Source organism: Rana temporaria, chromosome 9 (genome assembly GCF_905171775.1).
Source record: "Rana temporaria chromosome 9, aRanTem1.1, whole genome shotgun sequence".
In the NCBI taxonomy this organism is placed as follows: Eukaryota; Metazoa; Chordata; class Amphibia; order Anura; family Ranidae; genus Rana; species Rana temporaria.
The window spans coordinates 127,010,851-127,027,412 of NC_053497.1; the positions used below are offsets into that span (position 1 = coordinate 127,010,851).

A 16,562-nucleotide genomic window follows, 5' to 3' on the forward strand; every position below is an offset into this window, starting at 1 on the left:
CTGTAAACAGTAATTTTTAGCAAAAAAAATGTTTTCCTTTACAACTTCTTTAAGGTGTCTGGCGAATGTTCAAAAAAGATTCGACAGAGCAATCTTACATTTCTGGTCAAATGCTCGGCCCATAGGCTATAGAAAAATTCTAATGTTGGTTGACTAGTAATAATAATTAATAAATATAATTTTTACTAGTCATACAACATTAGAATTCTTCTATAGCTTGTAGGTGGAACATTCGACCGGAAATGTACGATTCGACGTACAGTTTCGCTGCTCAGTCGAATCTTCTTTGAACATTCGACAGACACCAGAGGTATTCAATAGCAGATTCAACCTTAATTCATTTGGATTTTCGAATTAAATTTCTAACGAAAAACGAAATAAAAAAAAAAGAAATTTCGGGAGTAACTAAATAAATTTCAAAATGAAATATTTCAGTGTGCACATGTCTACTAACTATCTGCAAATTGTGACGTACTATGAGAGTATAAAGAGGTAGTTAATTTCTTAAGAGCCACCCTTTGGGCTCCTTCTGCTAATTTCATGTTAGTAGAAGTTTGGTGAGCGCTAATTCAAGTGTAGTGGGGTCATCCTATCAGGGACTATTGATAGCCTGAATCCCCATCGGAGCTCCAGCCACTTCTGTGTATAAAAGTTGATATGTTTTTAAAAGTTATGCATTGTGGGATCAGAAGTACCGGGAGATATGGACTCCATTGACACTTAGTAGGAACAGACTACCATGTGCTTAGTGTGCAGTGTGTTCCTGCCCCTTTATTGAGGGCTGGGCTCCTCCAGTCACCTGCCCCTTATCTATCCATCAGCAGTCATGTGCTCCCACTGAGGAGACATAAAATGCAATGTTGCAGTTAGGACTGCAGTTTACACAGAGCGCCTTGACGGGGCCTGCAGCTTACACATGCATTTGCAGATGTGTGCAACTAAGCCTCTGTTTTTAACGCACCAGTTAGACAGGGGAATTTGGTTGGTTGCTGATTGGTCGGTAAGTTTGAGCCTGGATATTCTATGTTTTTGTATGTTTATACGCCCATTCCAGCGCTCCTTATTATACCATTCATAGGTAGGGGCAGTGACTATTGTTTGTTGAATTTTTGTCATTGTGGTCAGGCAACGCACTAGCACCTTTGCTTCCATGTGCTTAGTGTGCAGTGTGTTCCTGCCCCTTTATTGAGGGCTGGGCTCCTCCAGTCACCTGCCCCTTATCTATCCATCAGCAGTCATGTGCTCCCACTGAGGAGACATAAAATGCAATGTTGCAGTTAGGACTGCAGTTTACACAGAGCGCCTTGACGGGGCCTGCAGCTTACACATGCATTTGCAGATGTGTGCAACTAAGCCTCTGTTTTTAACGCACCAGTTAGACAGGGGAATTTGGTTGGTTGCTGATTGGTCGGTAAGTTTGAGCCTGGATATTCTATGGTTTAGGAACAGACTATACTTCCCACAATGCCCAGCATTATTGGAGCGCATGACACCTCCGCACAGACTTATGGGGGAGGTTATTTAAAGACAGGGAGGAGCTGACTTCGCTCTCTTGGGACCTGCATATCTCCCTCTGCGGAGAGCACTTCAGCTGAAGAATTAGGCCTGAAGCCTGGGCCTAGATCCATTGAAGTACTGGTTACCCAGAAAAAGGAGAGGGACAAAGTGACTCCGGTTCTTGCTTCCAAGGAACCAGAGGGAACTCGCCAGCGGACGGTTGTGATTGCGGAAGGCTGGATGCCGATCTACCGTTACGTCTTTATCAAAGGCCTCAGGGGGGCTGAGCCTCGTTCGGGTGAGAGGGCACCTGCCCAAACTTAATTGTTGCCCAGCCTATAAAGTATAGGACTTCCTAGGCAGGAGCCACGTGTTGTTTACTGACTTATCTGGAAGGCCTGAAGTCTGACACGTTACGTTAGAAGAGTTGGCGGGTACGGGCGGGACAATCGGTCCTTTAGTACTTGTATTTCTTCATACCCCTTTGACTAAGTTTTACCTTTTACCCATTTGGATTACAAATAAAACTAAGTGCACCAACGTTTCACCATAGACTTCGTCTTTGAAGAACACTTTGAAGCTAATTGAGATAGGCCTGGCCAGGCACTTGCACTTGCGTTTGACGGAACTGCCCACTAGGGGTAGCTCGCGAGCTTAGACTTACTATAGCAATCTAGTCATTTAATAACATTGCCCTGTTGGTTTGGGTTCACTTTCTTCCTCTGTTTATCGACCCTTGCAAAGGGCCCTTGCAGAGTCATTCTTATTCATATATGTGTGTATAACCTGCTGTTTAACCTGTTTTCCCCTTGTATGCTGCATATTAAGTAAAGTTACATTTTTGCTTTACTAAACTACTTGTTTGAAGTGTGTTTACTTCAGGAAGCTGCAAATCTGACGAAGGTAACAGCATTACTGTTTTGTTATTGCATGATCCATGTGTGCTATTGTGGCCCCAGCCAAGTAGGGGACACAATACCGTGACATCTGTCAGGTGTGCCAAGGGAGGGTTCGAGCCACTTAGAGGGGGTGGACAACTTAGTGAGAGTAGCTCCCAAATCTAACCAGCGGCTCCTGAGGGGGTAGCGCTACATGCGATTTTCAGATCTTACAAAACAAAGGCCTTTTAAAATACGTTTGGCATAACTACATGCAAAGCAGCTTCATTATTATCCCTTAAAGAAGATGAGAATTTCGACCTTTCATCAATTGCCGTGTCACGAATGATAATTCTAGATTATGAACAGTAGTTTACAAGACGAAACTCTTGTACTTTCGAATTTTGTGTGACGGATTTCTGTACTGACCATCAGAAAATCAGACGTTGAGGTCACATCAGACAAAAATTTGATTTGCACATCCAGCTTTTGTCTGGTGTAAAAGTAAAATCGTCTGTCGAATGCACCGTACGAACTATCTGAAAATCCACAGACAGCTCGTCTTTAGACTTTTCCCTTCTGATTTTTGTACAATGTGTATGAGGCCTTAGTAGCAGCAATATACTTGTCTGTGAATACCTTTTTGTGCGAAGCAATGATGACTGCATGCGTTTCCTTGCAAGTAACCATGGTTAAGGCTGGGTTCACACTACTACACTACTTTGATCCTACTTTGCTCTGCTACATTGGTCCTACATTTATCCTACATTGGTCCTACATCCATCCTACTTTCATGAACAGGATACTACTTTGGTCCGACTTCAATGATATTCAATGGGCCTGAAGTAGGATCAATGTAGGACCAAAAGTAGTACAGGGATCATTTTCAAAGTCGGACTGACTTGTGTAGGACGCTACAAGACTCTCTCATAGGGAAACATTGAACACAGAGCAAAGTAGGATGAAAGTAGTGTAGTAGTGTGAACCCAGCCTAACAGAGGAAGAATCTCAAGCACTACTATCCTATTAAAGGTTCCAGCCTGTTATTCTAACTCAATCAGCATTACAGAGTGATTTCCAGCCTTGTCCTCATCAACACTGACACCTGTGTTAATGAGAGAATCACTGACATGATGTCAGCTGGTCCTTTTTGTGGCAGGGCTGAAATGCAGTGGAATTAATTGCAATTCATCTGATCACTCTTCATAACATTCTGGAGTGTATGCAAATTGCCATCATAAAAATTGAGGCAGCAGACATTGTGAAAATTTATATTTGTGCCATTCTCAAAACTATTGGCCAGGGCTGTATACATACATATATATATATATATATATATATATATATATATATATATATATATATATATATATATATATATATATATATATATATATATATATATATATATATATATATATATATATATATATATATATATATATATATATATATACACACATACACACACTGTATATATAAAAGCCTTTTCAATAAAATAATATTTTGTCCTTCAAGACAAAGATTTTCTGACATTCACCAGTTTATAACACGCTACAACCTAATTGTTACTGTTCTCCAGCTGCCCAAGACTGCAAGCAGTTACTGGACCAGGGTCAATCTTTGAGCGGCTGGTACACAGTTCACCCATCAGACGGTATCCCTCTTATGGTATTTTGTGATATGGAGAGCGATGGAGGAGGATGGACAGTAAGTGCCACTTTCATATGGAAACTTTTACTTTGTATGTCACATATGACTTGGGTTCACCATTCTGTGGGAAGCAGGCTTGACTATGTTAAGAAACACATTTTGATGTACAATGGGCGATTAAAAAGAGCCTATTTGCCAAACCTGAAATATAGTTTCCAGAGGCACTTTGCTGTAAAGCTGGTGTAATTAAATTGTTAATGGAAATTAGGATACTATTTTCCACACTGTTATCACACTAAATTTGTTTTGCCAGCTTAGTTTTCATGTTTCATTAAAATTATTCTATGACTTTCAGAATTCTTAATCCTGTAGGATTTGAGGGAGGCAGGCTGAGAAGGTAAATCAAGGTGTCCAGATTCCAGCTCTCTCAGTTCTCCTACTATGACATCACTAAAGGTGAAGCTGTCCCTTAAAACTAAGCTCCTCCTGCACTGCAAGAATTAAATGCCTAATAAACATTCATACACACTTTTTGACAAGTCCTTTAATTAAAAGAAAAATTACTATATATATATATATATATATATATATATATTAGAGTTTAAAACTGCTCCCACCACTCTTTTAACTCATATTCTAACTACCCTGTAGAATGAAGATGCTTATACTTACCTATTCTCAGGGAGCAGTCACGTGATCTCCACAGCAGCAGGGGAGAAGAGAGAGAGCCGACAATGGCTGCAATGTCTGGGCGATGAGATCTGGAGAATAAAGATAGAGTTTGTTGGGACCCCAGAGACCCAAAGAAGTCAAAGGGAGTGGGTGGGGGCTGGTGGACTGTATCGGTACTAGGTAAATCAGTTATACAGAAGAGTATAGTAAAGGTAAAAAAGTTCAATTTATTAAAAAATAAACATAGCATAAGGGGATTAAGGAGTACACAATATTTTAAAATTACAACAGTAGTAATGTAAAACAGATAGATTATACGACCAGCCAACACATCATAGAGATTGTATACAAGCCCTAATCTGCGGGCAGCGATGAGGCGGACGGGGTCATATAGATCAGGATCTCTACTAGTTTCGCTACTCGTGGTAGCTTCGTCCGGAGATTTTGGTCTGTGCACACAAATTCACTCCTTGGGGGAGCCTGAGCCCAACGTGGAGAAAAAGGGATCTCACGCGGGGTGTGAGGTGGTAAAGATGCCCCCAGCAAGGTGAGGATCTGTGGTGACTGTAAGAAATATTCAAAGCTTTAGGGCCCTAGGACCTAACTGATAGTAGGCAGGGACCAGAAAGGAACCGCCAGGAGCAGCGTGGAAGAAGCCAATTTGAGGGGTACCAGCGGTGAAGGTAAATAGGTTTAAAACCACTTGTGGTAGGTGTACCGTCAAGCGTGTCCCAGGGCCGGGTGTGTATCACAGAGATCTGGAGAAGATGAAGGTCAAGTCAGCTTGCTATTGTATTGGAGCATACAGTGAGGAAAATAAGTATTTGAACACCCTGCTATTTTGCAAGTTCTCCCACTTGGAAATCATGGAGGGGTCTGAAATTGTTATCGTAGGTGCATGTCCACTGTGAGAGACATAATAAAAAAAAAAAAATCCAGAAATCACAATGTATGATTTTTTTAACTATTTATTTGTATGATACAGCTGCAAATAAGTATTTGAACACCTGAGAAAATCAATGTTAATATTTGGTACAATAGCCTTTGTTTGCAATTACAGAGGTCAAACGTTTCTTGTAGTTTTTCACCAGGTTTGCACACACTGGAGGAGGGATTTTGGCCCACTCCTCCACACAGATCTTCTCTAGATCAGTCAGGTTTCTGGGCTGTCGCTGAGAAACACGGAGTTTGAGCTCCCTCCAAAGATTCTCTATTGGGTTTAGGTCTGGAGACTGGCTAGGCCACGCCAGAACCTTGATATGCTTCTTACAGAGCCACTCCTTGGTTATCCTGGCTGTGTGCTTCGGGTCCTTGTCATGTTGGAAGACCCAGCCTCGACCCATCTTCAAAGCTCTAACTGAGGGAAGGAGGTTGTTGCCCAAAATCTCGCAATACATGGCCCCGGTCATCCTCTCCTTAATACAGTGCAGTCGCCCTGTCCCATGTGCAGAAAAACACCCCCAAAGCATGATGCTACCACCCCCATGCTTCACAGTAGGGATGGTGTTCTAGGGATGGTACTCATCATTCTTCTTCCTCCAAACACGGTTAGTGGAATTATGACCAAAAAGTTCTATTTTGGTCTCATCTGACCACATGACTTTCTCCCATGACTCCTCTGGATCATCCAAATGGTCATTGGCAAACTTAAGACGGGCCTTGACATGTGCTGGTTTAAGCAGGGGAACCTTCCGTGCCATGCATGATTTCAAACCATGACGTCTTAGTGTATTACCAACAGTAACCTTGGAAACGGTGGTCCCAGCTCTTTTCAGGTCATTGACCATTCCTCCCGTGTAGTCCTGGGCTGATTTCTTACCTTTCTTAGGATCATTGAGACCCCACGAGGTGAGATTTTGCATGGAGCCCCAGTCCGAGGGAGATTGACAGTCATGTTTAGCTTCTTCCATTTTATAATGATTGCTCCAACAGTGGACCTTTTTTCACCAAGCTGCTTGGCAATTTCCCCGTAGCCCTTTCCAGCCTTGTGGAGGTGTACAATTTTGTCTCTAGTGTCTTTGGACAGCTCTTTGGTCTTGGCCATGTTAGTAGTTGGATTCTTACTGATTGTATGGGGTGGACAGGTGTCTTTATGCAGCTAATGACCTCAAACAGGTGCATCTAATTTAGGATAATAAATGGAGTGGAGGTGGACATTTTAAAGGCAGACTAACAGGTCTTTGAGGGTCAGAATTCTAGCTGATAGACAGGTGTTCAAATACTTATTTGCAGCTGTATCATACAAATAAATAGTTAAAAAATCATAAATTGTGATTTCTGGATTTTTTTTTTTGATTATGTCTCTCACAGTGGACATGCACCTACGATGACAATTTCAGACCCCTCCATGATTTCCAAGTGGGAGAACTTGCAAAATAGCAGGGTGTTCAAATACTTATTTTCCTCACTGTATATAGGAGCAGATAAATAAAGAGCAGGTATGCCTGGAGGGAGCCAATCCCTCCTTAAAACAGTTGTAAACCCTCTATTAAAAAAAAAAAAAACCCTGCAAGACAAAGCCATAATGAGCTAGTATTATTAGCATACTAGCTCATTATGCATTACTTACCTTAGATCGAAGCCCGCAAATCCGTACTCGTGTCCCACTCTGGCCGCAGACATTTCTTCTCAGATGCTTTTAATTTGCAGGGTTTGCAGTGAGCAAAAGAGAAAGTAAAACCCATCAGGGTTTACTTCCTCTTTAACAAATGCCAACCACATAGGTTCCCCAATGCGTTTCGACCTGTACAGTCATGGTCCTCTTCAGGGGGATTATTGCTCTAAAAAGATAGATGTCAAATACTCAGAATTCAATACATTTTATAGTGCACACACATCTATGTACACAACAATGGAATATTTACCATTTTACCCTTTCATTTTGTTTGTCATTTCTTCCCAATAAATATGAGAGAAAAAATATGACTGGTTGCAATGATCAAACACTTGTCATGAGACTTGTTATGTGATGGTAACACCATTACAAGACCTGGATTGCCTTGGCCTAGTGCAGGGGTCTCCAAATCTTTCAGGACAAGGGCCACAATGTATATTTTATAAATATTCATGGACTAAAATAAATCCCCATCAGATTAGGGTCTGCATCAGAGTTCCCCCTTCCATCAGGTTCCCCATCAGAGTCACCCCTTACATTAGGGTCCATATCAGGGTCCTCCTTACATCAGGGTTTCCCCTTAGATTGGGGTCTCAATCAGAGTTTCTCCCATACATCAGGGCCCCCTCTTATTTCAGAGTTCCTATCAGAGTACCCCTCCCCGCACCCTTACATCAGAAACAGGAACCATATGTAGCCTTTGTTGAGCATCTGTGCATGTTGAGCATACGCAGCTGATCCTAGCTGCCCGCTGGATAGAATCTTGTAGCTTGCTGGATGTGGCCCAAGAACTGTAGCTTGGAAGCCCCTAGTCTAGTCACATGTACCTCTCCTTTAGGTTTTCCAGAGGCGGATGGATGGATCAGTGGATTTCTTCAGGGACTGGAATGAGTATAAAAAAGGATTTGGGAATCAAAACAGTGAATTCTGGCTTGGAAACAATAACATTCATCGCCTCACATCCACAGGTAAAGTGATAACACAACACAAATAGAGACACACACAACAATTGCTGAACTAAAAAAATATTGTTTTTTTTTGTAGCGATGGCCCAGTGGGGTTGCTGCGTGTTACAGCATCCCCACATTTCACCTTGCTGGTCGCCTCCATTGTAAGCACACTTCCTCAGACAATGAACAGTCTTTTGCTTGTTTTTGTTGTTTTCTATTAGGTGACTGAACTTGGTTGGGAAAAGGGGACATGGGATGCCCATAGGATGAATAGCTCTTAGTAGAATAAAAACCACTACCGGCAGAAACCTTCGCAACCTCAACCCTTCCCTTCTTCACTCTGCTACTGATGGCCTTTACGACAAAATCGCACCCCTGTCCTGCCCAGACCTAACCACTTCCATCTACAACACCACGTTGTCATCTTCCCTAGACATACTCTTTCTACACGCAGAACCAGGCCCCATTTGCCACAACCTTGGCAAACAGACGACACCAGAAGACTCAAGAGACACAGCCATGCTCTTGAGCGAGCATGGCATAAATCTAAATCCCTGCAAGACTTTACCCTCTACAAATCTGCCCTTCTCAAATACAAGTCCTGCCTCCACACTGCTAAACAAACCTATTACAACACTCTCATCAAAACTCTCTCATCCAAACCTCATTAACTCTTTTTTACCCTTAATTCCTTACTTCACCCACCACTGCCCCCACCCACCAACTTGCTTACCGCTCAACAGATTGCCAACCATTTCAATAGCAAAATCAACACAATTCGCAAGGAGATATCCAGCATTCAAATTCCTCCCCTGCCCAACACATAACACCACACTCAATACTCTCCTCTCTTTGCCCAGTTACCACAGATGAAGTTGGCCCTCTCCATGGCCCACCTTACTACCTGTCCCCTCTCAATAACTGCGACCACCTTCCCGCTTTATCCTTAACTCCCTAACCCACATCAAACTCTCCCTCTCCTCCGGTACCTTTTCTTCCTCGCTCAAACATGCACTGGTTACCCCCATACTTAAAAAACCCTCACTAGACCCCACCTGTTTGAATAACTTAAAGTGGAGGTTCACCCAAAAAATAAATTTTTAACATTAGATTGAGGCTAGTTGTGTGAAGCAGAATCGGGTGTTTTTTTTTAAATCAATGCAGTACTTACCGTTTTAGAGATAGATGTTCTCCGCGGCTTCCGGGTATGGGCTGCGGGACTGGGCCTTCCGACGGTCGCATACAGCGCGTCACGAGTTCCCGAAAGTAGCCGAACGTCGGTGTGCAGGCGCCGTATAGAGCCGCACCGACGTTCAGCAACTCGTGACGCGCTGTATGCGACCGTCGGAAGGCTGTCAATCAAATAGGAATGCCCAGTCCCGAAGATCATACCCAGAAGCCACGGAGAACATCTATCTCTAAAACGGTAAGTACTGCATTGATTTAAAAAAAAACACCCAATTCTGCTTCGCACAATTAGCCTCAATCTAATGTTAAAACAATTTTTTCGGGTGAACCCCCGCTTTAAGACCCAACTCCCTGCTCCCGCTTGCCTCCAAGCTCATCGAACGCCTTGTCCATGACCAAATGAGTCGCTACCTCACAGACAACAAACTTCTCGACCCCCTACAGTCTGACTTCCGCCCACAACATTCTACTAAACTGCCCTACTAAAACTCACCAATGACCTACTAAATGCTAAAACCAATGGCCATTGCTCCATACTCATACTTTTGACCTCTCTACTGCTTTTGACACAGTTGACCACCTGCTCCTCCTCAGCAAATTACACTCCCTTGGCCTCCGTGATTCTGCTTTATCCTGGTTCTCCTCCTACCTATCTTGGCGCACTTTCAGTGTCACAACTTAATCTCCTCCGCTCCTCTTCCTCTTTCTGTTGGGGTACCCCAAGGCTCCGTCCTTGGGCCTCTCCTATTCTCCCATGACCTAACCTCCCATGACTTCCAATACCACCTCTATGCCGACGACACCCAGATACATCTCTCCACTCCTCAACTCACCCCCTGTTCTCCTCACGGATCTCAAACTTACTGAATGACATATCGGTATGGATGTCGCACAAACTTTCTCAAACTCAATCTTTCTAAAACTGAGCTTGTTATATTTCCTCCTACACGGTCCCCCCCCCCCCATAACTTAAAGCGGGGGTTCACCCAAAAAAAATGTTTAACATTACATTCAGGCGAATTTTTAGAATGACAATCGGGTGGGTTTTTTTTTTAAATCGTTGCCGTACATACTGTTTTATAGATATATGTTCACCGCGGCTTCCGGGTATAATCTGCGGGACTGGGCGTTCCTAATTGATTGACATTCTTCCGACCGTCGCATACAGCGCGTCACGAGTTGCCGAAAGAAGCCGGACTGCGAGTCGGCTCTATAAGGCGCCTGCGCACCGACGTTCGGCTTCTTTCGGCAACTCGTGACGCGCTGTATGCGCCGGTCAGAAGCATGTCAATCAATTAGGAACGCCCAGTCCCGCAGATTATACCCGGAAGCCGCGGTGAACATATATCTATAAAACGGTATGTACGGCAACGGTTTAAAAAAAAACACCCAATTGTCATTCTAAAAACTCGCCTGAATGTAATGTTAAAAAAAATTTTTTGGGGTGAACCCCCGCTTTAATATCAACAACACAACCATTGGTCCATCTACACATGCCAGTTTGCTGAGTGTAATCCCTGACTCTGACCTCTCCTTTAGCCCCCATATCCAATCACTAGCTAAATCCCGCCGCCTTAACCTCTGCAACATCTTCAGAATTCGACCCTTCCTGACTAATGACACCACAAAGCAACTTATTCACTCCTTGTTTATTTCCCGCCTTGACTACTGCAACTCTCTCCTTAATGGTCTACCCTTAAGCAGGCTATTTCCCCTTCAGTCTATTATGAATTCTGCTGCTAGTTTAATACACCTCACTAACCGAACTGCTCCTCTCTGCCAATCCCTTCACTGGCTTCCCTTACCCCACCGTGTAAAATTTTAAATGCTAACCATAACATACAAGGCAATTCACAACATCGCCCCATCTACATCACCAACCTCATCTGCAGATATCGCCCAAATCGTCCCCTCCGCTCCTCCCAGGACCTCCTGCTCTCTAGCTCCCCTGTAACCTCCTCCCATGCTCGCCTTCAGGACTTCTCCAGAGCCTCTCACATCCTCTGGAACTCCCTGCCCCAGTATGTCCGATTACCCCCTACCCTGTCCACCTTTAGGAGATCCCTGAAAACTAATTAATTCAGGGAAGCCTATCCCACACCCACCTAACAACTGTCCCCAAGCCACCCCAATCAAATCATTCTCTGCAGCTACTACCTTTTGTACCACCACCCTATCCCTTTAGACTGTAATCTCTACGAGCAGGGCCTTCCTGTACCTTTTGTATTGAACTGTACTGTAATTGTGTTGTCCCCCTATACATTGTAAAGCGCTGCGAAAACTGTTGGCACTATATAAATACTCCTTAGCAGAATAAAAGATGGTTGACGCTAATCTTGACAATCTCTTCTTCAGCACATCTCCTCCAGCACTCTACTTTGGATCACTAACTTCACTGCCCAAATTTAGTCTCCTGTCACACCATCAGCATATGACTAGGCCTTTATGGTAGCAACCGATTTGATTGAGAAGAATAAATGTACTTGATGGACTACTGATCCCAGCAAGCCCAATTGCAAGCACGCCCTCCTGGCTGCAGCGACTTGACACATAGCACCCACAGTCTCTCCCTCTGGTTCTACATCAAACTTCTGGCATGTCTCTTCCAGAGCTTTCCACTGGGCTTCCACTCACCAACACCTTGCCTGGATCCCTCTTGAAGGACTTTCTCCGGACATGCTTCCAACTGTCTCCTCCAGCTCCTGTTCCAGAACACCTCTCTATGACCATGTAAGGAGAGGCTTCCTCTCAGCTCTCGAGCTCCCCATCTGAGGTACACCCCCCAGAAAGGGGGTTCCCTCAGACATTAAAGTCTAACACTCCATCATCCAGTTCACGCAGCCGACAACTTCTTTCCCAGCAAGCTGACCATGGGTATATGTAGGAGGTCTGCCCCCTGCCAATCCTAGTTGGGGATTGGTCAGGGCTCCCACATGCACCCCATGACACTCCAGCTCTCTGCCCTGCCCCTTTTCCAGAACCTTCTCCCTGGAAATTGAGGAGGCGCCCAAGAGCTGAGTCACCTACTGCTATACTAAACTACTCCCCTGCCCCCAGATCAAAACAAACAAGCCTAACTCACAGTATAGGCCTGCCTAAATGTACCTGCGCTGGCTGCTTACACAAAACCTACACCTAGCACCTACATACCTAAGGTTCTAAAAAAAAAAATTGCTGATTGTTCTGTGTTTATGGAACAAATGTGTAAAAAAAAAAAGGGGTTGGAATACCACCAAAAGAAAGCTCTATTTGTGGGGGGAAAATGGACATAAATGTTATTTTGGTACAGTGTCGCACGACCACGTAATTGTCAGTTAAAGTAACGCAGTGCCGTATCGCTAAAAGTGGCCCGGTTAGGAAGGGGAGAAACCTTCCCGGAGGTCAAGTGGTTAAAGTAATAACTCAAAATTCTGACTCCTGGATGGTGATGAAAACAAATGTTGCTTTTCACCTAGCATGCATGTTCATTGACTTAACTTTATCCTTTTCTTCTGTTGTCTTAGGAACTTTTCAGCTACGGATTGACCTTGCTGATTTTGAAAACGGACGTGTCTACGCTTTGTATAGCAATTTCCATATCGAGGGGGAGGCAAAGAATTACACACTGAGTGCCGTCAGCTACAGCGGAGGAACTCTGGGTAGGAACATATAGTCTGGTGTTATAAAAAAAATCGAATGTCAGTCAAAAAATGTTCTGTTTTGCACAGAGGGAGGAAGGATTAGAACATCTGTCCTGTTTTTACTGTCCTGTTTCTGTCCCTGCTGGAGGTATTCAATTCCACTTTTTGTACCAGGTATGGGTGTCACAAAGACAGGAAGTGATGGGATATCATTCAGATAGGCTCAGGTACATCAACAAACGCCCAATATTAGAGTAGAGAGGGAGAAAGTGAGGTATGCTACACAGGAAAAGTCCAAAGCGTTTCAACATGCAAAATAAGAGTTTTCTTCAGGGTCAATAAGCTGGGAAATTCCAGATATGTAAGTTTAATCCCATGTGTATATGATTCTACCAGGAGAGATAAAAAAAAGAAATAGAAAACCTGGGCCATCATAATATCGCCAAGCAAACAGGACAGAAGAAAGATGGAAATTGACAGACACAGCCCTTGTATCATAACGTAAACTCCCAAAGAGTGTATGGAAGAAAGCAAATGTATTTATCTATTTGAAATTCGAATTTTGGAAGATGGTTATATTATTTTCTTTCTATTCTATTATTTTCTGTTCTATTGCTTTTTCTATTCTATTATTTTCTTTTCTATTATATTTTTTTCAAATTTATTCTATTCTAAATTTAAATTTCTAAAAATTGTTATATTCTTTCTATTCTATTATTCTATTCTATTCAATTCTATTTTTTCTATTCTATTATTTTATTTTTTATTCTATTCTTTTCTATTTTATTAAAAGTAAAATTATTCTATTCAAAATTAGAATTTTGGAAGATGGTTATATTCTATAAAAAAAAATCCCATTATATTATATTATTTTCTAGTCTAGTCTATGCTATTCTTTTATTTCCTATTCTTGTCTATCTATTCTACTCAAATACATTTTATTTGCATTTTGGGAAATGGTTATATTCTTTCTAATCGATTTGATTGTTTTTTTTATTCCATTCTTTTATTTTCCATAAAACGCCCTTATTCGAGCATGCAGCCTGGAAGGCTAGGAAAGGGGTGGGCGAGCATGCTCCCCTCCCCCCATCATCCCTGAACCATACCAGGTCCCATGCCTTCAACATTGGGGAGGTACCTTGTCAGGGGGTAACCTCCCTGGAAAAGCATTGTGATCCCATGTTGATGAGGATAAGAAATGTTACCCCACAACCCTGGCCCATTAGTTGTGGGGGGTCTGTTGATGGGGTATTATCAAAATCTAAAAGCCTCTTTAAGGGGGCATCCAGATATCACTTTGCCCCCTTGTGAATAAGGGGTACTCAATACCCCTACTCATTTACAAAAATTTGGTAAAGTGTAAATAAAAACACAAACACTTTCTGATAAGTTCTTTAATTAAAAAAGACATCCATCAATGCATTGTCTATATAAACTTGGCAATATTTCCAAACAAGTTAATGCTTCAGCTTGGACCTATTTTTCTTCGCCAATACGACAAAATAAGGGCATTTCTTTATTTTATCAATTAATGCAACAAAAACGAGTTTTTAATAAATCTGCCTCCCATCTTCTTTGGGAAAAAGATCTTAAATGCTCTTTCACAAATGACCAATGGCGATTGGCCTGTAAGGCCAATCAATCTGCCACTCGTTGCACCTCCTTGTGGGAGTTATCTATCAAAATCACTTTGCGTTGGTACCATACTCCGGTAATAGTGTCTAAATTTGACCCCCAAACCCCTGCAGCTTGTTGGAGACGTTGCCCAACTTCAGTCAGAGGAGACATATTCCATATATTATGGAGTTGTCCAAAGCTCACAGTCTATTGGGCAGGAATCTTCAATATAATATCTGACCTGACTCAAACATGAGTGGCTCCTGATCCAGCATTGGCTATTTTATCATTAGGAATAGACAGGTTTTCATTTAATCTTCGTAGAACGATAACCCATCTACTCTTGGCAGCTAGATTGTCGATTACAAGAAAGTGGAAAGATCCCGATCCGCCTTCCCCTGATGACGCTATTGACCTCTTGGATTTACATAATTCCTATGAAAGGATTTTAGCGTCATCCTTGGGCTCTCTTCATAAATACTCAATCCAATGGGACCTCTGGAACGTCTGGTTCAAAAACAGGACATAATTCTGTTTACCTTATTTCCTCCGACACGTTGTATACTATTCAGATAGGAAATATGAGAGGAGATGGCTCTCGAACACTATGATTCCCATATGGGGTGTTCGGGAAAGCTAGTTCCTTTATTTTATTTGTTTGCTAATGTATTTCTTTCTTTTTCCTTTGATATTGTGATTTGATCTCTTATTGACTTGATACTATTGAGAAAATATTCTACAGAAAATACTCTACAATTTTTCTTATGATGATTGGTAGTATTATATTGCTTAGCCAACACATCTGTATGTTAGATAATGAGTATTACTTTGTCTCCTACTGTTACGATGCATTGTGTACTATATGCTATTGTAATGCATTATTTTGTTTGATTGAAAAATATCAATAAAAAACTATTGAAATAAAAAAAAAAAGACATCCATCAACAATTACATTGTCCAACATCTATCATGATGCCCAATGGCAGCTAAAAGTAAAAAACACCACCCACCAACCCACCAACACACATTTAAACTAAATACTGCTCGCTGTCTAGGGGATGTCCTAACCCTGCCTGAAAAGTGGCACATCTGTGCAATGTACTACAGCAACCAGGCCAGGCCCTCAACATTAGGGAAGTACCTTGCTAGGGAGCTGATGATGAGGACAAGAGCCTCTACCCCACAACTGCATTGCATACTAGCACATTATGAAAAACTTACAGTACCTTGAAATGAAGCCCTCCAGTGGAGTGCTGTCACTGCTGCAGAGGCTTCCATCTTCACCTGGTCTTCCTTCCGGGTTTGCGGGCTGCAGCTGCTTGAATGGCTGAGATGCTTTTTTGCCACTCCCGCATGTGCACGGGAGTCACTGTTTATGGCACAGAGCTCTGAAGGAACAGCACAGGTATTCTGCTCCTTCAGAGTACATGTCCTGGTGACGTCACTAGCTGCTGTTCACTAGAATATCTCCTAACCTACAGATAAGCTGTATTATAAGCTTACCTGTATGTTAAAATAATAATTCAGAGTTTACTACCACTTTAAGAGATAGTTGGTCTTTCTAATGGAAGTGGTGGCTGTGAGGTAAACTCATACAGCCTGAACAACATCCAAGCAATGATGGGATGACGAATGACGGATTTGCTGGGCTTCATCACTAACTTGTCCTATAAGACCAGAAATGGTTCTTTACAGAATAAAATAATATATTTATATTTATAAATATTTATAAATTAAACATTTCCCTCACAGAAGTGATGGCCACAAGAAACACAAACTTATGTGTAGCGCTACCCCTGCAAGGGCTGTTATAATATAGGGGTCTTCTGTCCCACACCAGTGATGGCTCACCCTCACCTGGATCCAAGTAACA

General features: G+C 42.4%; 1 protein-coding gene across 1 annotated transcript in view; it reads left to right on the forward strand.

Moving 5' to 3' along the window:
- Nucleotides 1-16,562, forward strand: part of LOC120914024 (ficolin-1-B-like) — a 59,103-nt gene that overhangs the window by 36,899 nt on the left and 5,642 nt on the right. Inside the window, exons 5-7 of the mRNA XM_040324453.1 lie at nucleotides 3,958-4,085; nucleotides 8,153-8,282; nucleotides 12,956-13,090. Coding sequence (XP_040180387.1) covers nucleotides 3,958-4,085; nucleotides 8,153-8,282; nucleotides 12,956-13,090 — 393 coding nt within the window. The remainder of the gene's footprint in view (nucleotides 1-3,957; nucleotides 4,086-8,152; nucleotides 8,283-12,955; nucleotides 13,091-16,562) is intronic.